The following is a 23,170-nucleotide window of genomic DNA, read 5'->3' as shown; positions in this document are numbered from 1 at the left end:
AAAAAAAGGATTTTTACAAGATCTCACAAGGGCTATTCTGTTGCAGTTTTCCTCCATGTAGCTGTGGTAGGATTCAGTTATTATTATTAGGGAAATCGGTGCTTATTTCATGCAGCCCTCAGATGAGCTTGTAAATGTCCAGTGCCTCACTGGATGAAGAGAGAGAGCTTTTCTGCAGCCTTATAGACATTTTCCAACAGCCATCTGCTGCCTGGAGCATTGCTGCCTGTCAGTGAGGCAGTGTTGCTTCGTCTGCCTCTTCACAATGCATCATCTGTGTTGCTGGCAAACCTGTCTGCTGCAGTTGTCAAAGATTCATTTAATTCTTGTAGTGATTGCTTCCTGCTGAAAGAGCAGAGGAAATTCTGTAGACTCATCCCAAGTTTGCTTTTGGAGTGAATTCTGAGCTTCACATACTTTCTTAAGCTGCATGATTCTAAGGCCAAGACTGTCATCTGAATGATAGGAGGACTCCCTTAGTAGCACTCCTAGGAGTGTATACTTGAGACAATTTCCGAGGCTGTTCCTTAGCATCCATCAGCTTCTGAGGTGAACGGCTATTTACATTGAAAGAAAGGGATTGTAAGCTACATCATATCTTCATGTGAGGCCATGCACATGAGGTATCCTTTAGTTTTCTGAGGGCACTCCAGCAGACCTCAAGCTATTTCAGTGGCAAAATATATCCCATTCTAACATCTGCTGAGCAGCCCCATGGATTTCTCTTCAGCAAGAGTTGTATCAGTAGAGGAAAACAAGGCTGGTACAGTTCTTATTTGGAGTAGTCCTGCAGCTGTAACTTGCATTATGGACATTAAAGCTTGCTTCTAGGTAACTGAGTTTGTGAGGTTATGTAGCTTGGAGTTCTCTAATTTATAAATGTACCTGTGGGTTGTCATTTGAAGTTAAAAGTTACTTAGTGGTTAAGTAAGTGGTTACTTATGCCTATCCTTGGATATATCTCAAAGAATTCTAATGACTAGTTTCTGCCCCTCTTCTTTGTAGTACTACAGTAAATATGATGTTGCTATTGTGGTTAAGAGGGAAATGAAATAGCACTAGGCTTGTTCCGTCTTAGGTATCTAGATGAACATGAGTGAAAGTGCAACATAAGCACAGAAGATCCTGCAGGACAAAAGGTTCTGATTTTGAGAACAGTGTTGTGCACCCACTATGTGAATTTATACATACATTGCAGATCTCAGAAGTCTAATTACTGGGAAGTAAACCTACTCCCCTCGCCATACCAATTTTATGGATATCAATTAAATTAACAGCAACAACAAAAATGTATCTGAGAGAGATACCCATAAGAAAAACTTCAGTTTGAAATTTGTCAGTGATAAAAAAAAGAGAGGCTTTTACAGAGGGAATCTTAAGAACCAAAGGCGCACTCAGATTCTAAAGCCTTAAAAAATCTTTTCCAAAATATTCTCATTAAGTGTTGAACTTACAGCTATGCAGTCATGGTATTGACCGTAAATTGCAGCTGTCAATTCAGTGTTCTAATGTTCTTGTAGTGTAAGCACTTGCCTCTTTATGACCTGAAAAAAAAATGGGAAAGATGGGCAAATCTTTGGAAATATTTCTCAGTATTGGAAGTAATTGAAATATTTTGATTAAAACAAAAATAATATTTATATTTTTGTAGTTGCTGACAGTGTCGTGTTAGATCCAAGAATTGCAGCATGGCTGATAAACCCCAGTGACACAGTTCCCTCTTTTGAATGTTTAATACAGAAATATTTTGAAAAGTCTTTTTCCATGGGAAAAGTAAATACAGATACAGGTTCTTTGAGAAATGCATTGGTAAGTAGTTTGTTTTAAATTGTTTTGATCAAGTTAAAAAAAAAAAGAAGAAAGCAACTAAAATATTGCTATTGCTTACAAAATACTGCAAAAAACATACAGCTAATACTGTTCTTCCTGATGAAAGAAAGTGATTATATTAACACTACTTTTCAGAAATCAAATTTTGAAAAAGGGGGAAGGGTTCACTGTAGTCTATCCAGATGGTATTAAATTCTCAAGGAACAGCTGCAAAATTCTGCATCAAAACCTAATGCTCAGTAACAATGTTAATTAATATTAATTGCAGCAAAATACAGTTTAATCTTTTCTTTCACCTGTCTGCAAGCTGATTTTCAGCTTTCTTTCCCAAAGTCTCTAATACCTTGCTCCCTAATTCCTGTGAACTTTGTAGCCTGTACTTACTGTAATTCAGTTATTTGTTAGTAAGCATGCTACAAAAGAAGATGTAGTTGTGGAGAGGCACCGGAGTGGAGAGAGGGGAGAAAAAATAAGTGTATCATTTTGCTTGTCCGCTTAAATAAATATATTCTGGGTAGCATGAAGTCCTCCTTGATAGAACTAGGTTGTGTTATATGACAACGATGACCAACAGTGGGTCTAAAAATTTCAGTTTCTAGCTGAAATTTCAGCTTCTTTCAGACCTCTGCAGTGCTCTTTGCTCTGTGCCTGCATACTATGTTCAAGCACCAATATATCACTTCCTGGAGCCCTGCTGTTCCTCGCTCATGCTATGCTTAAGTAGATAAGTCTGTTGTAAGCATGATCATATAGGAAGCCTGTAAGGTAGGCTTCCATATTGCCTACTCAGAAATGATCTGCATGAACAAGGTCATTGCAGTTGTGTGACTAATTGCCCCTGAGCAGATGAGGAACCCACATGGGCTGTCAGTGGAATTCATTACCCCCAAATAAACTCTTTTCTACTGCTAGGGCTATGCTGGGGCATGCTTCCCCATAACAGATATCAGCCTATATAAAACCTATTACTATGTGTTATGGAATAGTTTTATCTGTTGTTATCTTGAGTCGGATGGTCATTTCAAGGTAAAATTCTACTGGAGTAGCAGCAGCTCTGCCATGTCCCAGGTGGCCTGCCTGTGGAGTGGGGAGGCTGGAGTGTGGTTGGACTGTGAGTGTTGGTGAATTTCTCCTGGAATAGGGACCAGTGGGATGGGTGAATGGGATCCTTAGCAATCTTGAAGCGTCTTGGGTATGGAGGGAGAGGAGTGATAGAAAAGAACAGTGCTGCTTCCCTAGGGTGATACTGCATAAACAAAACAAGTTTCACCTGGGTTGTTCGTAGTTGTTCACAGTGATACTCTAAAGGTGGGACAGGGCTTTGCTTTTTGTACATGTTTCCATTTTAATAGTACCATCATGTCATTTGATCTACATGGTATGGGTGCTGGGAAACAGGTGCATATGGCGGAGCTGTCCTTGACTGGGAGGCATGCTTTTTCTCCTGTGTTTCTAGTGAAAACAGTGAAACGGTGGTGCACCATCATTTTCTGGCATTTCTAGGAAAACGTGTCTGCAGCAAAGATTTCCCCAGAGCTTGGGTAACCTCCACCATAATGGAGCTGAAAGTTCTCATCATTCAAGGTCTACTGAAGCAAGTTTTCCCTTCCTTTTTTGGAAAGGGCTACACTGAGTGCAGGTCACATGGTGAAATAATGAGCAGGCTACCTCTGTCTGTCAGGGTTGTGTTTTATAGGATGTTGCTCATGGTGTCTATTATTCACCATAGGGAACTGGTATGAGGGCGTGTAGAGGTGTGCATGTGCATGAGGCCGAAGGAGGACTGTATGGTGCAGAGGTTAGGCGAGAACTAGCTTGGTATGTAGACACACAGTGACCTTTTCTAGCCTGTCCTGGTCACTATTCTTGGCTGACATCAGTTTCCTTTTGCTGTCTGGTTCTTTTTCTCCCTTTATGCCCCACTGATGCATTCATCATGTGCATTTAATAAGTCTCCTCTTTTCTGGATTCCAGTCAGAGGCTCCTTTGCCAGTTCATCTCCCTTTTCCTTTTCTTTCACTCTTCCAAATTCCAGCTCTGATTTTACTAGACTAGTATCCACCCCATGCATTTCTTTCTCTGTTTGTAATCTGTTTTTTGTCTTCTATGAATTATACATGCTTTATTAAAATCTTTATAGTTTTTTTTACCCTTTAAATTTTAAGATTTGAAAGACTTCTGTTAACCAGAAAATTACAGTTCTTTGTTTGTTCTGAGCTACAGAAAAAAGCTTTCGATAAACAATCAGCTGTACAAATAAGACAGACTTGAATCAGTTAAGAGTAGAAAAGATATAAATTAAGTTTTAAAGATAACTCTAAACATAGAATTTCATTATAAAAGAAGGTGCAGAGGTGTTTGTAACAAGATTAAAGCTTTGATGTAGCAAAAAGACCAGAATAGTAAAGATCTAACTGATCAGACTGAAGCAGATTCATTGTTGTGTAATAGTTTTCTGACTAAAAGCATATTTACACAAGGAGAAGTAGTTGTATCTTTATTTAACATGCAGTGGAAGACAGGGCAATTGACACAAACTGCACAACTGCTAAGTGTCAGAACTGAAACAAACAAGAAATTGTCTTAGCAAATAATTAAGAAAAAAATGAAACCGTTTGAAGTTAGCATCCAAAAGATCCGTGAAGAGGAGTTTAATAATATATGTAGAGACTAACATGCAGTTGGAGATTAATGTTAAAAAAACAATAGATTCTCACCACAGCATTCATCTAGGGAAGGGGAAAGGGTCAAAAGGGTGTTTGAATAGGTAAGAGGGGATCCCTGTGTAGTTGATACCAAGGAGAATGAGGCAGGGTGTACCAAAAGCCCTTTACTTTCCAAATATCTCAAGCTCAGTAGTAGAGGGGTGCACATATTGGCAAGTGTATGGTGGTAATTATATGTATGTATGATCTTTTTCTTTAAAATTTTAAAACTTTATTTTGCTAATGTTTTGCTACTTGAGTCACCACACGCAAGTTATCAGTTCTGTTTTTAGAATGAACTGTAACTTCCTATAGCTAATTGTCTCCCACTTTTCTGTTACTGTAGGCACTTTCCCTCTTCTCTTAAAAATTAGTGTTGGATCAATATGACTAAGTTCCTGTGCTGGTCAGAAATACTTGCTGCTATAGCAGCAACATTCTATAATTTGTTTTGATATAAACAAATTTTTGGTTAGTTCTGGGTTTATTGTGTTTATGCAGCAGCAAGTAATTCAAATTCCTTCTGCATTTTCTTTGGATTAAATAATGAAGAAAGCATTGCTCTTATTAATCTGGATCTGCTGTAATACCTCTGCTCCAGACTTCTCCTGTTTTTATTCTGCAAACAGTAGGTCAAAATTGTGAGTTTTATGTATGAGGCAGGCTTTTACTGGCTGATTGGAGGGCAGATTATGCTCACCTATTGATTACCAGCTGACTCTTGCACTGGAAGGGCACAGGATTAAGAGTTTAGATGTGCTGATGTCTCAGTCAGTGTCTATCCTAGCTCCCTGGAAACCCAACCAGGAGATTCTGAGTCAGTCTGAAGACAAGGAGGAAATAATGTATCCAGCTCAAGATGCAATTCCTGCAAAAGACTCTGTTCAGAAGGAAAAGGTATCCAGAAGTACCTTCTCACAAATTCAGAAGGGTCCTTAGCTCCCTGAGAAGAGGATCCTCTTCCTTTCCCTTCATTTTGTTATGAATTTGATTTATAAAGAGAAAAAAAAAGCAACCCTAATTTGGGATTTGTTTGGACTTTATAGACCCTCCTTTAGGAAGCACTTTGAAGATTTCCCAACAACTTTGGTCTTTCTTAACCTGCTCTTGCTTCAGAAAAACAACTGTTCTGGCTGGACACATTAAAAGCACTGGAAGGACGATAGTGTTCAGACATCAGACCTGTTCTTAAGAAAATACTCTTGGCAATAGTTTCTGTGGCGGTCTGTCTGCTTTAGTCTGTAAACGACATTCCTACCTTAATGGCATCCAGTTTAATAGAGTGGTATCACGTCTGGTTACCCTGCTTATGCTCTTCCAGCTAACAGGATCTTAGTTTTATTGTTTACAAAATACTGGATGTTTCATTCAAACTGAAGTAATATCTTTATTTTCCATGCAGTCTTACAGAGGAGAATGCAAATCTGATAACAAGTGAAAATGTAACCTTTTGTTTCATTCTCATCACAGAAAGAACAATGGAAAGATGCTGAATATATTGAAAGAAAACCATGAAACTGTGAAATGGGCAGCAAAGTCAAATTTGGTACCATAATTTTTGAGAGCTTACTCTGATAAGGAGAATGCCTTCTAGCTCAGTCTGAGTGGAGAAAGCAGAATATTTTTATTTTTGAGAAGATTTTTGTTCTAATTATAGATATTTCATGAAAGTAGTAAGATAAGGAAGTTATAGGACAGCTGAAGGTCTATAGAGAAAAGAGAGACTTCTTGCAGCTCCTAGCAGAAGAGCCCCCACTTAATGTTCCATCAGCTCCAGGATGGGAATGGAAATAATAAAATGAGCATAGAACAATTAGGATTACTTTAAAATACAGATTGGATGAATGACAAACCTGAAGATAGTTTGCTTATAAGATGCCCAAGGAAGAGACTTGGTATTTTTTTCAATTTGGAAGTCTTCCATTGGATTTCATGGCCATTTGGTTTCCTGTCAATTGTTTGCAATTCTTGACAGAAAGATGTAATTCAGTTGGAAAGCAGATTTTAAATTTAGCTCTAACTCTGCCTCTGTGTGTTAATTTAATAGAAATGATCTTGGAATACCCATTTCATGAAGAATCTAGCCAAATCTAGGTCATTCTCCAGCAATGTTGCTATTGAGGGAGAAAGAGTAATTTTAATCAGTTTATCTTCTGAAGTGGTGAAGATTCTATTGGCTTCACAATTGATTTCAACTCTAATGGATCCTCCATCTGATATATATTAAACTGATGTTGTCAAACAAAATAGTAAGCCTAAGCATCCTACAATTCTATTTGCTATAGATTTCTTTCAAACTGTCATGGACAGGGATCTGCAAACGCTACTGCACTGTGCCTAGCATAATTGTGTCTTGCATTCTGGGTTCTGGGCTTGCTGGAACAGAAGAAAGGAAATGAATAGTTCAGGCGTGAAAGGGGGGCAATACTGCCAGCAGAAATGAAACTGCAAAGCAGGTTTTCCTTATTTTAAAAGTAGTAATAGAATTCTTGCTTCAACATCAAAGGCAGTGTAGTGGTACTATTTCTCCATACTCAGTCTGTGCAGAATATAAATAAAGAAACAGGTAAAATATTGAATGCTCATCTCTGTACTCCTCTGTACATCTATGAATTGTGTTTGTCAGAGCTCTAAGAATATTACTAAAATGCTAAATATAATAGGAGACAAATATGGAAAAATATACAGTTTAATCCCTTTTAGAACAGATAGTATTCTGAATGATTTTGTGTTAGTAATCAAATAGTCTTGAGATTTTTTTTTTCAGTATCAAAATGTCGGTTTACACTTGGAGAAGCTTTATAGTGTAATGATGGACCTTACTCATGACTTACAGGTAAGATTTGAAAAGCAGATATTCTGATATAACTTCTGCAGTAGTAAGATGAACTAAAAAAAGTCAGTGATGTGCCTCTCATTCAGATCAGAATCTCTATGTGGGTAAAATGTAAGGCTTACTGATCTACACTGCTGGTCAACATTAAAATAATGTTGTCCAATTAATCTGCTATTTTTTCTAGAAGAAGGAAACATTTAGTCTCAAGGTTGATCTTGAGAAGAAAGTTTTCCTCTACAACAGTTAATTTACAGGTTTATATGAATATTCTAACAACAAGAAATGTTTAGAATATTGTGACTATATTTTCATTTGGTATTTTGAAGCTATATGGGATGATGTTTTATTTCCTATTTCTTAAAACACTATGTAGCTGTTTTTCACAGGTAGGCATATTTACAAAGTGCCTTCCTTAGGGACAAAAGCTCTCAGCATATCTATTGCTGTAGGTTGTATTAACCATTACTGAAGTTCAGAATGCATTTCAAGAACTCTTTTAGCTTTTTTTTTTCCTGTAATCATATACCTGGAAGAGAATCAGAATTTAGAATTATGTTCAAGTTCTGGTGGAAGGTACATCATAGGATCCTAGGGGTTTTCTTTGAAATTGATATAGCAAATGTAGGGCTGAGACTATTCATTGATGGAGTATTAGTATTATTGGTATTAGTCTGGATGTATAAGTGGCCCAGCAGTATGATGAGACAATCTGCAAAGGAAGGCAACAGGGAAGCACCAAAGGCACAGAAGCACTGACAGCCAACCTCTAGGAGGAGTTTTTAGACAAGTGTTGCTGCCTGATTGCTTCAATGGTTAGAGGAAAAAAAGACTTGCCTGTTCTTTATAAAGAAATTGCTTACATAGCCCATCACTGTTTTCTTTCTAATGGAAACAAAGCTGTGCATACTGAATGGTTGCTTAATTGTTCAAGTGAAAAAAGAAAAAGGGATGACTGTATGCACTATTATAATGGAGCTTACTCTGAAAATAAACTGTTTAGAAAAATGAGGTATGTCTATTTTTTTTATTACTATTCCTGTACCTTTTCCCACCAAATGATATGATAATGGTCTGTATTTAGATACTGTAATTCATACTAAGTAGTATTTCATTCCACAAACAATCTTGTCATGTAAAAAGTGATTATGCAGAAAGTGAAATACTACTTGCTGGAAAATAGGCCCACAGAATGACATGTGTGTGTGTATATGTGTATATATATATTTTTTTTAATTGAAATTGTTTGATACTGATGAGTTTCGTTTCCATCTTGCTTTACAGGTTCAAGGTTTGTGGAAATTATTTTGCACATTAGAGCTTCCACTGATCAAAATTCTGGCAGGTATGAAAGTTCAGTTCAAAATATGAATCTTCATCATTTTCACACACCTGCATACTATGTTATAACTTGGAATACTAAATGTTACCTTATCTTCATAACGCATGTGAGTTTCAGAGTTTCCATTTTACAGACTAAGAAGCATGCGAGATCAAAATCATCGACTGTAAGTGCCCAAAGCAAGGAATCCAAATACTTATTTAAACGTCTTGTCACAAGTCCCTCTAAAAGTCAAACTACTTGCATGCTTTGTCTTGAACTTTGCAAACATCTTAAATATTCTATTTTGAGTATTTAATTTGACACAACTGAGTTAATGAGGGTCTTAAGCAAGTCAGTGTCAAATGGAAAATAGGATCTTAAATTTTTCTTTCTCATTGTGGTGCATGGTTCATTATATAACAATACATAGATTTTTAAATAGAGGTGATATAATTGTTTTCAGTATATATTTGTATTTACAGTGATGGAAACGCACAAAATACATGTGAACAAACAAGAACTGAAAAAAACATCAGAGATTCTGGGGGTAAATTTTGTTGGTCTTTTTTTTCTTGGGGAAATTTTTCTGACTGTATATGGAGAATAACTGATTTAAAAAGAAGAAATCTTTTCTGTTTTGTCGTGTTTTCCAACCAACAGTTTGGGGTTTCTTAGATTTTTATTAATATAAATATAGCTAATGAAGTTTGCATATTAGGATAATTCTGTATTTATTTGTACAAGCAAAAAAGGCACATTTACTTCATTAGCCTTGCCCCATGCAAAGAATGCTTTCCAAATCCACAACCTCTTTTAGGTATGTTGTAGAATAGAAATCCTACTGAATATTTCTGAACCTACAGTTATCAGTAACCATCTTTTTGAGAAGAGATAGATATTTCTATATTTTTTGCCAAAAGACACTGTCTTTATAAGTTATGTGTTCTGATAGTTCTAAGTTTGTTGTTTCCCGGTTAATTAAAATAGATACAAGAGAACACTATTTTGTGGCATAACAAGAATATGCTTTTTTTTGAAGTCTGACTAGGTAATCTTAGTGGTCTGGCAGACTTACCAGAAGTTTACCAGAATAATTCGCATAGCTCTGTTTCTCACAGGCCTCCATAGTCTGTGAATAATCTAAATTATTTTCCTTCAAATTTTGGTGCTTTTTACTACAGTAAATCCCCTTCCCGATTTGTGATGAAATACAGCTTAAAGAGTACATAAGCAATCCACTGAACTTTGGTTGATATGTTCATAGCCAACAATGGTTATGCATTATGAAGTACCAATTTGTAAGTAGAAGTCCAATATACTTATTAACCTAGGAAGTAACTGAACATTGAAGTAAATAATAAAGTAAGCAGAATAACTCTGAGGTATTAATTTATAGTTGCGACTGAAAGAGCTTGAGCAGGAAGCCCATCAAGTTGCTGGAGAACGATTCCTTGTGACGAGCAGTAGTCAGCTCAGAGAGGTAACATTTATACTACTATTATTAGGCTATTTTAATTGACAGAGAAGAATTATAAAGCATATAAAGTTGTCATTACACCTTCAGAATTATTCTTACGTACCGATTATCGTCTTTTCTGTTTATAATGGAGGACACAACAGTTTTTTCATAAATTTGGCAATTTTGGCAAATCAGTATTTAAATGGCTTTAAAGAAAAAAATGATTTTACTAAATACACTAATTTTACAAATAATAGATCAAGTAATAAAAATTTGATCTTTTGAATTCTATGTTAGTTCTGTTTCCTACAGTATGCCGTGTTTTCACGGAATCACAGATTAGTTGAGATTGGAAGGGACCTCTGGAGATCATCTGGTCCACTCCACCTGCTCAAGCAGAGTCAGCTAGATTTTCCGTGAAATCCGTTTTCTGGACTTTAAGTTCAGACACCAAATAATGTTCCATTCTGTTTTCAGCATTTGAAACATTGAAACTTTTCTCTAATGTTTTTCTTAATGTAGGTATTATTTGAAAAATTAAAACTGCATACGCTGTGTGAGAAAATTCCCAGAACTGAGATACAGCAAGTTGAATCCACCTCAGAAGCTGTGGTGAGACTGGGAGAGGTTTTTAAACTTTATGCATAATTTAGAAGTTGTTCTAAATTACGTTCCAGCAAAACTGTCATTTGTCTACCTACACATCTTGATTTATTTTTGTATTGTACTTATCACACTTCCTTTACTTATGCCATAAATGAAGGGGAGGGAAGTTGTCCATCTTAGCACATATCGAGAATGGTAAGAGAAAAATTCTACTGCCCTTGACATTTATCAGGTTTAATATAGAAAGGCAGCTTTATAGTATATACAGATTTGTCAGAAATAAAGGAAAAAAACAGGTTTTCTGACTTGAAGTTCTTGGAATTTCATAGCACCTTGCAGTGACTCTACAGGGATATCTGATCTAATGCCAAGCCTAGGCTTACCTATAGACAGGATTCTCTTAAATCAGTTTTGGAGCTGGCAATAAACTATTCAGGTATTTTTTCATCTTTCAGGATTTCTCCCTCATTATGAAACATGAATGAGATGTTTATGTTTTTTTGCCTATTAGTGTTATTTCCAATTTTTCTAGGACAATCAGTGAATACATTTACAGGAATTCTGCTTGGCAGTATAATCACTCAAAAACTGAAAGCATTCTTAAAAAAAAATCTGACCCTGCAGTCTTCTCTGTCTCTGTGATGAGGAAAAACAAACAAATAAACCAGCTGTAGAATCTAAACTTTAGCTGTAACCACGGTTAAAAACTTAAGTACCAGGATACACTTATGATCTCCTTCAAAGGAGGGAGACTGTCTCACTTCTTAGATTTTGGCAGCTATGTATGACTAACTGGTTGGGTGAAAGAGACCACAGGTGAAAGAAGAGAATGTTAACTTAAAATTTGCTTGATTAGAAAACTAGCAACCCAAACTTTCTCTTCCTTATGTCAGGAGATCTGGGCTAATACCTTGTCATTGTCTTTTTATGACCCTTAACTCATTGCTCATCTAAGTAAAAAGTTCTATGGGAAATTATCTGATACCTGTGGTTTGAATTGGGAATCGTCACTTTCTTTGTATAGTCCATGTTTTACTTTTCATGTGCATGAATTTTCCTCATTTTTTTCCTTGGTGGAGACAATTGCCTTCATTAAGAGGGGTTATATTTGGTGTGAGATCTGCATACCCCTGGTGGAATCTTATTCTCCTAGAACACTAATGACCAAACAGTCTAGACACTTTGATAAGCCTGCACAAAAGATCAGATGTGTCCTCAAATTCAGTGCAGTAATTATTACTTCTATGAAGCTTCTCCATTTCTTTCTTCTGTTACTGTTGCAGTAGATCATTTTCATCAATGCAGTCATTCAGTGTGTGATCACCCACAAGTGAAAGAACCTGGCCAAAAACATTTGTCTGAAAATGATGAAATCAAATCACACTGCAGACTTCTTGATGACTTTTAGAGGCATATGTGGATGCCCCTTCCTTTTGTTAAAATAATAATGAAATTCCTTCTTACTGGAGGAGAGACCTCTGGGTTGCTGCATCGATATCTATGATTTGGTGCAGCAGTCGTATTACTCCAGCTTACATGGGGATCAAATTAAAATAATAAACTCAGCTGAGAACAAACACCTTTGGGAAAGGTAAAAATATAGTATTTGTTTCTCATGTATGAAGAAGGAAATTCAGCTTTCAGGCCAACTGGCTAAACTACTAGATACTATCTCTGAGGTAATATCAACAGCATAATGATATGAATCACACCACATTCAAGGAGAAGAAGGTGTTATAGATCAAATATGTAATCTTGGAGAGCAACAAGGTAAGTCTGGGGAGATGGGAGGGATTAGTGAAATAGAATGTTTGTCTTCTTTTTGTGGGAACGTGAGACTTGTTGCGGTGGATCAAAGCAAGGCTTTTACTTAGTCCAGTTCTCTGTTTCCAGCAATTGCTAAGGCTGGGTTGTTTAAAGAAAGGTAAACTGAAACCCTCTAATAGATAAATACAAGGTAATTGATATATTGTCTCTCCCTGCTAGTGAGAAAGAAACTTATCCCTTAAATCTCTGTTCTGGTATAGTCACATCTATTTTTCACTCTAATCTATTGTAGTTCCTGATATCTTCATTGTACTAATACATATCCAATCTCTCTTTGAATAATTTCATTCATTTTATTAATAACATTTTATGACAATTTACAAACAAATTAAACAGAAATATGCTTCATTTTATTGGTTTGGGATTTGACAATTTCAACTTCTTTTTCTTTGAAAGTCTTCCAGAACTTGTATTATGGGACAAACGGAAGAAATTATCCTGTTGCCTTTGCTATATTTATTTTTTTAATTTACGTACTTTTATCATGTTCCCTCTTACTTAGATGCTGTCTAGCACAAAAAAAAAAAAAGAAAAAAGAAAAAACACCACCAACCCCTCCCACCCCCCTGTATTTTCAAAGTCCTTGTGGAAAAGTGTTTATCTCTGTGTACCTTTTTGTCCCTCTCTGAGAAGGGATGAAATTGGAAGGGATGGATACTCTCCAGTCCTCCTGTTGAAGGTGGGGAAGAATGAAGGCTTCCTTGGGCCTGAGGAAGATTGCTAGTAAGAACATTATTCTCTAGCCCATTATTTAGCCCTATTTTTAGAGAGAATTTCTTCCTCCAAAAATGATTCGTATTTTATTTACTGACACTTAAATGTAAAATATAAATCAGTGATCTAAAGGTTGAATTTAGATGGTTAAATAATACCAGTTAACAGAAAAGTATAAGAGTAATTCAGGTTTGTTATTTTGCAGCTAAATAAGTTACAAGATCTTCATCCCTTGCCTAAGATAATTTTAGAATACCGACAGGTGAGCTGTTTTTTTTTTTTTTACGTATCGTAGTTGCGCTGAAGCAAAAATTAGCAAGAAATAACATATTCACAACTAAATGGAAAAATGTTGGTTGGGCTGTTATTTAAATTCATTTAAATATTTATTTGAAGTTTTACATATTCTGAAGAGTTTCTAAATTTAAAATTTATACTTCTGTTTTGTACTATGTTAACTGTAGCTAACAAAACACTGTTGCAAAAGCATTTGAAAAACTTTGCTGCTAAATTTGTCTAGTGCTATAAAACCCTCTCAAATCTCTTTTTTGAGCTCTGAAGAAATACACTGAAGAAAGTGAAGGAGATGACTTGTGTTGTTTTTCAGGTGACAGAGCTTCCTGAAAATCCAAAACAACCTATTTAGTCTGCTCTTTTGCTTAATGTTTGGGTTTTCGGTAGATGTGTTTCCAAGATAAAAACAAAAAGTGGAGCTTTTTGGAGCTTTTTTTGTGTCATTCATTGACAAATATAAATTCTGGTAGTTCATTTGCTAGTATCTGCATAGACCTGGCTTTGGGATATAACCCAGCACCTACCTGACTTATGTTAATATGTCAAGCTACTAGTGAATATACATCCATTATTTTCGAAGGTAAAACTGTTTGTATGCTTTCTTTTTTAAGAAAAAATTAATAAGTGTTTGAAGAATGTCATTAATTTGAAAATCTTTTATATTTATGGATAAGAATTTGCCTTTTTTTGTCTTACGTTTATGTGATTTAGGTTCATAAGATAAAATCAACCTATGTGGATGGACTACTAACATGCATGAAAAAGGTAAAAACACAACACATAGCCTACCAAATTTGGTATTTCCAAGAAGTCATAAAATGATATGAAATAATTGCAGCATTTACAGTTTAAGAATTTTTTTTGTATCAAAATGATAAAATATTTCTTGTTGGTATTGCAATCCTGTTGTGAGTTTTCATTACTAATATTTGCATTAATTAAACTTTAGAGAAACATCCTTTTTACATGTACGTCTGCTCTTTTTTTTTTTTTTTTTTTTTTTTCTTTACTTGATTTAAAGGGATTTATTTCCTCTACATGGAATCAGACAGGAACTGCAACTGGCAGACTTTCAGCTAAACATCCGGTGAGTCTTTTAGAAGATTTACATTTTACTTTGAATTTAAAAATAATGTTATTTATATAAAATATTCAATGTTTTTAACTCGTGAAATTTTCTGTTCTAGTTTTCTTCTAACAGTTGCAATATTGTGTGTAAATGGAAGACTGAAAAAGTGTATTAAACAGGTGCTTTGTTCTAGAACATTTTAATTTTATGAATATTTTCCATTATCTCTAGATCAGAATTTAATATTCTTTACCAGACGTTTACCTAAAGCAGGGGGATATGACTGTGAGCCATGCAAACTCCAGATCTCTGCTGAATATATTTATTTATTTATTTATTTTTATAATTCCTAATGTATACAAACTGCTCCCTGTAAGGGGTTGGTGAGCCCTGGAAGCTACCAGGGGGATTCCAGAAAAAAGAGGAACAGGAGCAAGACCAAACACTCATTTCTTCTAGAGTTCAGCTTCATGCTTCGTAGCAGGCAAGGGCTGTTRCTTTAGTAATCTGCCAGCTGCTTATATGGCCGTGATATTTAGGCTCTTTGTGCTTCCTTTTGTGGCTTTGACTATAATGCTGCATTTGTGGCTGGAAAATCTTTTATTTGAGTTTCTGGACAGCTAGAAATTTGGGTTTTGCCAGTGTGGCCTTTTTAAGTATGTGGGTGAATGTATTTTATTTTACTGTTTTGTTTGGATTTTGAGGAACGTACTGCTCTTTGTAGGGACTGGTGAAGCCTTTTGCATTTCACTTCTTTGGGAGCCAACAGCTGTGCAGATGAGTGGGCAGCCCCCTGGTACCAAGACAGGACTGCAGATCGCCCCATGGGCTCAAGTCTCAGAGGTGTCGGAGGGGGAGGAGCAGCAGAAAAACAGTGACCGCCTACCCGGGGAAATTTTCTGTCTGATTTAATCATGGCCTTCCATGACAAAGACCTGACCCCTAGCCCTGTGGCAACCTCATAGATGCAGAAATGGAACTTGAGTCGTGAAGTCTAGTGGGAATTGGAGAGGCTGCTCTCCTGCTAACCTGTGCCCAGAAGTACTGTCAGTTCTTGTCCATGCATGTTTGGGTACCGCTTATCAGTCTACTGACTGCTCACTGTGGGAGGACTCATGAAGCTCCTTGCAAGTTCTCACTAATATGATAAGTTTTGGAGTGCTGGCAAAAACCTGTCCTGACATGTTCTTTTGTCACAGTACTGGTGATTTAGCTTCTCTCTTACCTACCTTGACAGCTCAGGATTCATTTACATCTTCCTACCTTCATGTGTGTATTTTCCGTACCATTTGTCATCAAAAAATTTATAGGAAGTGCTCCTGCTTTGTGCTGAATAAAAAACAGTCTGTGATTCTGAATAAACAATGAAACTGAGGAATGTTATTACTGCTCCCACTTCTTATGCACCCGGATGGGGGGAAGTGACAGCAGGGAACAGAAAAGTAGATCATGAAGGTCACAGTTTGCTAAATGTTCTGATCTGATGTACAGATACTACAAGTCAGAGCTGAACAGGCTTCCATCTTGAGGACCACATACACTGTAAGGTGACTTTTGGCCTATCATGCTATAAACAGCATGAACTCTACTTTTCTAAAAGGTGGTTTTTCTCCAAAATAATGCTGCTACAGTTAGGATCCAGAGTTGCTAAAGCTGAATTTTTATTATAAGGAAAAACATTGGCATGTCATTTTTGTGTGAAATGTTTATTGAACTTACACCGTCTGTTTCTGAATAGGGCTAGTTTATTGATATATAGGACATAACTGCAATGCCCAGTCACTTTACTAAGTGGTGAGGGATTGGGAGATTCTTGCCAAAATCATAAATGTTGTAGATATTTCTGCAGTCACTACGATGTTATGTCAAATTTTAGCTGGATATTTGTTTAGGTAGTTTAACAGTGTTTTAAAATTCTTTAAAGAGCGATTAAAGCAAAACATAAGTGTAAATCAGATAAAGTGAGAATTCAAATAGGAAAAAAGCATTCCTTTTGCAGCCCTGGTAGTGGGAGATGGGGTTCCAAACAAAGGTTTCTTTTTGTTTTTTTGGTTTGATAAAGATAATAGATCTATCTGTCCTTTTTGCTTAGAGACCTTAAATAGAATCCAGGAAGGATTTAAACTCATGGGTTTAAAAAGAAATGACCAGACATAAAGCACAGAGCAGGATTTCTTTTTCATTCTATGATCTCCTTCCAGACAAATCCTCATCTGATGTATGGATGATGTATATTTTTGGTCTTAAGTGGGCTACTCTCAATAGTTAAGCTTATTCACATGAATTTTTATGACTTGTGTTGCAGCAACTTAGGAGGGTATTTTTTTGTAGAACTTTACTGTTGTTTTCCACCTAAACATCGGTTTTAGTTTAACTGCAGCCTCCATTTCTTCTGATTTCATATTCTTTGCTATAAGTGTTCTGCATAATTAATGCATTTTTCACAAATAACAAAAAATGGTATATATTAATAGAGTACATCACTAAATAGGGCACATTTGCTATTGTAATTTCCTGCTATAGCATTTTAAGTGTCTGTTTGCTACTGCATGAGAGCTGGCGTATCTGAAAATTAAAAATAAATATAAACCCTTCAATTCTTCAATCAAATTACTTTATAATGTATCCATATTCTAATTATTTTTTCCATTCTATGAATTGCCTGTGACTATTAGCAACAGCTCATTAGGTTCCTTATTTGAATATTTTATTTTTAATGATTATTTTGTATGAATATATTGATCTTATCTACATTTGCATGCTCCTTTATTATATTGCTTGTCAAAAACTATCATATTAAATATATTCATTACATTCATAAAGATTTAATTTCTATTTTCCAAGCCTACCTTAAAATATCACTCTCCAGCCTCTCACCTTTTAAAGCAAAAGTAAGTCATGACAGAGGTGGGAAGGCATAAAGCCAATTAAGATAAAGCCTCTTTTAGAATGAAAAGAGAATCCTAACCTAGATATAAAGATTGCATATAACTGTGTGGTATAATTTGATTTAAGATGTAACTTCTGTACTAGAATCAGATATTCCGTATTACAGTTTTTCCCCACAGGCTTCTGCAACAGAGAGAACTGAAATGTTACTAATGAGTTTATACTTCTGTGCTTCAGAGGATGTTTGTATCATTAAACTAGAAAGCATAGATGGGTAGGCTTCAAGGGGCATTTCCTTCCTTTTAGTGACAAAAAGGCATACCAGTGATAAGTAAACTGCTTTACCTTCTCAGGCCAGGCGAAAAAAGTAAAAGCATTCCTATTTGTTAGTAGGGAAATTGTTTTTAGCAGCTTGTCCAAAAAGCTCAAGAAATAAAATAATTTAATATATCAATCAGAAAAACAGATTAGCCTTTACTTTAATTTGGAAAGCAGGAATATCATTAGAGAAACTAACTAGAGTGTAGTTGAATATTCATGTGCTCAAAGAAAGACCAGAAGAAACCTGAAATGTTGAATACTTCTCAGTCTCTCTAGCAGATATAAGTAATATCTTCTGACATCGTATGCATGATAGATATTTGTATGCTTGTTTATTAGAAAATGTGTGTTACTATCAGTGTTTGGATTATGAATAATAAATTGTCCATCTCATTTCAATTCTAGTAGACACAAAATTCTCTTGAAGTAGAGACCTTCCTGTATAACTGCCATCAAAAATGAGTCTGTTCAGTCAATTGATTTTTAATCCGTGTGCGTAGAAGTCTCTGTTCACAGTGTAGGTGTGTTAGTTCCCTTCTGGGCTGTCTTCTGGAGTGAATGGACTAATTCCTTCTGAGATAAAACTCAGATGTAGTTTTAGGATAGTTTATCCTGTGATTTATGGCCAGTATGAATGAAGTGCTGCCTATATGCTTCCCTCTGCCTGACCTCAGTCCTCTGATAATGCTATCCCAGCAGGTTTTGCATCCTTAGCATACCCACACACATGCATACCAGCCAAAGGGGACTGTCAGAATCATGCTATCAAAATTTGACCCTGACAGACTGTGACAACTCTTGCATTTGAGGAGTTTTGTCCTAGGCCTCGTTAAGGCTACAGGCTAACCTGTGATATACCGATACTTTTTGAGACAGTTCATAGTCTCTAATCACAAATATTCCAGCACATACAGAATGTTCTGCAAGGTGTTTCAAATTTGTACGGCAGCTCGCCGCTACTGAAAAGGTGTCCTGCTTCCCCTGTCCCTTTCCTTCGCAACTCTTAGAAGGGTCTGACAGGTATCAGAGCTGATGCAAGGTAAGCAGCCAGACACTGCGTCTGGGAGCAGAGATGCGGTGAAATCTCCTTTTTCGGCAGAAACGAACTAATGCCTTGGTTGCTTGTAAAACTACACTATTAAGAATATCATTTTTTTAAAAACTTGTTTTCATACTGTCTTACTCGGTCTTACTGAGGTGAATGATGACATGAAATGGGCAGACAGTGCTACAGTGTGATCCTTATGTTACCATTGATCTTACTTGATTGTGTTTTCTATAATTTTTTTGAAGTATACTTATTGGAAAACACTGGGGATAGTGACAATCAGTCAGACACATTCCAGGTTCATTTGAAACATCCTGTCAAAAGTCATCTTTATTGTCACCTAAGTTAACAAAAGCATTTTTAGGTAAGTATGCTCTGACGTAAGCTTCACCAAAATAATGCATTTTTAAGATTGTCTTAGCAGAGATGAGAAATTGAACTTTTTTTGCCTATGCATTTTCTTGGACCTTTTCATCAAAGCAATTAATTGTGGTGTTTTTTAGTCTATACAAACAACATATCACTCAGATGTGCTGATGTGTTCATAAAGAAAGTCAGAGCATGCATGCTATTTATTGTGGTCGGTCTGTCTTCGTTGAGGATTTCTTGCATTCAAAATGTGTTTTTCTTTTTTACGGTGTTTCTTTTTAATATATTTCTTGCAATGCTATTAAGTCACATACTGATCATGATTGCACTAATACCGTTAAAACAGTATCTTATTTTATGTATATTCAGAGTTTTGATGGTTTTACAATCCCTTTTATTGTTACTTTTTTTTTTTTTTTAGAGGTATATTTTTAGCAAAGGTTTTGGCATTTGTAAAGAAGCTGTATTTATGACACTGGAGACAAAAATTCCCTATTTCCTCTCTTTCTTCCTCACTTCTCCCAGTTTTTTTGTTTTGTGATATAATGAAATTTCACTTAAAAGTGAATGAATGAGCATGTTGACAAGGCTTTAGTTCAATTGCTGTTATGTTACAAATTTACATTACGTCAACATTGCAGTAGGTTTGTATAACATGTTCATATAACACATTTATGAATCTTATGGTGAATTTAGTGTATCCAATGCGTAGACTACATTTATAGCATAGTGTTTTCCATCTGGCTTGGTAAAGCTTGGAGTGTCATCTGAGCTGTAATTCTGTAGTAATAGGAGGAGTTCAATCATGCAGATAACCTCTTTTCTATTTAGGATTATCTTTGTATGTATAATTATGTTTTGTGTGGTATTTAAAGAAAGATAATGTGAAGTCAATATAAATCTGCTTCTATACAGAAATCAACATAAAAAATGCTTTGCATAATGCAGCATAGATAGGGAGTCTGTCATTATTTCTTCTACAAACTAAACATCAGCCCAGAAATGTAAGGAGCAATTAAAATTAACAGCTCAAAAATGAAAGCTTCCATACAACTCAGGGTAATACGAGCTAAAGTATTTTTAGCACGTTATGAAATATTCACTGTGGAGGCTGAATTCCTCCTTCGCTCTCCTTTAGTTTCTGGCAAAAAGCTCCTCAGAGAAGCTTAGACTTCTAGAAAACAGAAAAAAAGTTCCTGTGAAGATCCCGTGTGCTAGCAAGATGATGGCACTGCATACTTCCATTTTTTACATTAAAATTCTAAGATACTATGTTTCAATACACTGGCTATAAATTAAATTACCAGCACTTGAGCACCTACTGCTGTTGAGTGGCCTTTATTAAGGTAGTTTGGTATATGCTGATTCATTTTGTTCCTGGAAGGCCTCTGCCAGTGATGCAGAGGTAGAAGATCTGCAGGTAGAAGCCAAAACTATGCACTGATCACCTTTTAGAAATCCGTAATGGAGTATAGCTAGTATTACTGCATTTTTTTTCTCTAAGAGGAATATGTCTGGAGCAAATGGCTAACAAGAAACAAAATTAGGATCATCTTTGGTCAACAGGAGTGATCTTTAGCTATCTACATGCCTTTCGCTACTTTACAAATTAAAAGCTTTTTTAAGTGAAGTAATTTTAATAATATCTATAATCACAATCTTTGTTCTTCCAGTGTTTGTCCAAAAACATTTCAACTCCTGGGTGAGCATGTGTTTCCTATGCTTGAGAATGCCATTTGTTGTTATGCCCGAGGTCCCTGTACCTCCGCACTGAGGAGTTTAAGAACTGATAGAGCCCAGCTCCTACCAAGTTCATTTTCACTGTACTCATCTGTAAGACAGTTGCTCAAAGAGTGTATCTTCAGCAATGTGCAGTAAATCATCTGTCATCTAGGAAGTAATCATGTGCCTATTTCTTACAGAAGTTGTCTGTTGGTACCTCTTGTGAGTTGATTAAGTTATTAGAAGTTCTACTTAAAGATTTCTTTTTTTACATGAAGTATTCCAGTAGTGGTATTTTTAGAAATTCACTCTTTTAAGTCTCCAAGCATTGAGTATTTCCTATGCTGTTAAAAGACAATTCAAAAAAAAAAAAAAAATCACAGACAAACAAATAATCTGTTGTCTCGCAAACTCTCAGAAGTGAGTTGTTTTAGCTTGTTCTTCTAGCTGCCAAATTTGTTTTTTGCAAGGACTGTGATAGTTTTGGAATGAGGAGAACTAATAAAATGAGTCCTTCAACAAAAAAGGAGACTTATTTCTATAGGAGAAATAGAGCTAGAATTCCCATGGAGAATTCACTGTAGTCCTAAGTCTAAAACCAGCATGTTCAGATTCTAACTGGAGTGAATATTGCAGAAGGTGTAAGGAAATAGTATGCAGATTCTGATGCTGCTTTGCAAATTGAAATCCACTGCGTTTTGGTACCCCTCTTCGGTCCACCAAGGTTTCATCTTTGCTAACAGACACAGCAGGGCCAGGGACCAGACTCAAGCCCTGTTGCATTATTTTGCATAATATGTAACTGTTAGCACAATCCCTGCTGAGCTAGCACTCTCCAAGACAGTATCTAGGCCTGATTCAAATGATAGAATGTGTCAGAGACTTTTCCAAAAAGACACTATGGACAAAATAAAATATTTATCAGAATGGATGTGAGCCATAGTGTGATACATGTCCTAAGGGCTAGAGAACAGAATCTGTCCCCTTTTATTTGTTATAGACATTGTCCGAGGTACAAGCCTGTTGGTACTGTTCTCGTGTCACCATCATGACTGGCGTTTTGTTTTCCTATGGGAAGGTTTACAGAATAACATAGGGAAAATGCATGGGGTTTTTTTGTTTTGTTTTGTTTTTTTAGGTACTCGGATCTCAGAGAACCTGAATTTCTATTATTCCACACAAGGCTAAACACTCACTGTTGTACCACTTGCAGTGTCTTTAGCATCAAGTGCTTCCGCAGGGTTGGTGACCTCTAGGACCAGCTTTGCATGTGCCATTCCAGCTTCAGGCCTCCTGCCCCTACTTCAGCATGGAATCACTGGATTCGCAGTTAGTAGGGGAGAGCTCCTCTACTCTTCTAGTCATTCCTTTACCTCATTTTCAGGGAGAACTTCGGAGTAGGATGAGTTTAAAAGCAGCTTTAAGCCAAACAGAAAATGCGCACATCCTCATATTGGGACATTCCTTTCCAAGAAGTAGTCTTTTACTCATACAGTGTTCCAGTGGATTACTTGGGGGTCTTCACTGCTGAAATCACCATACCACCATATTTCTTCTATCACAAAAATTTAAATTCTGCTCCATGCCAGGATTATGTTTTTTTCATTTCATTATTTTGTTTTTCAGCATGTACATTTTCCCTCAGTGGATAAAAAGTTTTTTGCTTTTTCCCCAGAGGTGGCTGAAGCCCAGAGTCCTATTGGATGCATACCTTTCCATTGACCTCTAGAACTGTTGCATCACGCTACTCAGAAAGATAAAACAAGACTCTGTTCTCTATGCTCTTGCTTGGACAGTTTGTTAGTTGGAAATTTGCTCAATAAGATTCAATATATTCAACAAGATTCAATATATCCAACAACAGGAGTATCTTGTTTTCAAATCCAAATCTAAGATGACCCAGAAATTGGCTTCTTGCAGGTTCATAATTGAATCTTTTTTAAAAGATCAATATTTATAATATTGATATTTCTAGCCAGCTAAAACAGACTAACCTTTGCTGATGAAACCTCTTAAAATGTGCTGTTTTTTCTAGATGATATAAATCTAACACACTATTGTATACTATAGGATAAGATTTTTTTAAGCACAAAGGAGGGCAGGAATGTTACTGGTAATCACTGTGATTAAATGCATGCAGTATAAACAAGGGGGGACTGT

The 23,170-nt window shown here is 36.1% G+C and overlaps 1 protein-coding gene across 1 annotated transcript in view; it reads left to right on the top strand.

Annotated features, from left to right (window-relative positions):
* The window catches only part of POLN (DNA polymerase nu), a 94,265-nt gene that overhangs the window by 22,099 nt on the left and 48,996 nt on the right, over positions 1-23,170 (top strand). The window contains exons 7-15 of the mRNA XM_026064555.1: positions 1,652-1,809; positions 7,303-7,371; positions 8,653-8,713; positions 9,175-9,239; positions 10,089-10,172; positions 10,674-10,763; positions 13,504-13,560; positions 14,304-14,357; positions 14,614-14,679. Coding sequence (XP_025920340.1) covers positions 1,652-1,809; positions 7,303-7,371; positions 8,653-8,713; positions 9,175-9,239; positions 10,089-10,172; positions 10,674-10,763; positions 13,504-13,560; positions 14,304-14,357; positions 14,614-14,679 — 704 coding nt within the window. The remainder of the gene's footprint in view (positions 1-1,651; positions 1,810-7,302; positions 7,372-8,652; positions 8,714-9,174; positions 9,240-10,088; positions 10,173-10,673; positions 10,764-13,503; positions 13,561-14,303; positions 14,358-14,613; positions 14,680-23,170) is intronic.

The sequence above is a fragment of the Apteryx rowi genome, unplaced genomic scaffold (assembly GCF_003343035.1).
Source record: "Apteryx rowi isolate R43461 unplaced genomic scaffold, aptRow1 scaffold_22, whole genome shotgun sequence".
Lineage (NCBI taxonomy): Eukaryota > Metazoa > Chordata > Aves > Apterygiformes > Apterygidae > Apteryx > Apteryx rowi.
The sequence above is the reverse complement of the archived record's forward strand: the minus strand, read 5'-3'. Positions and strand labels throughout refer to the sequence as shown.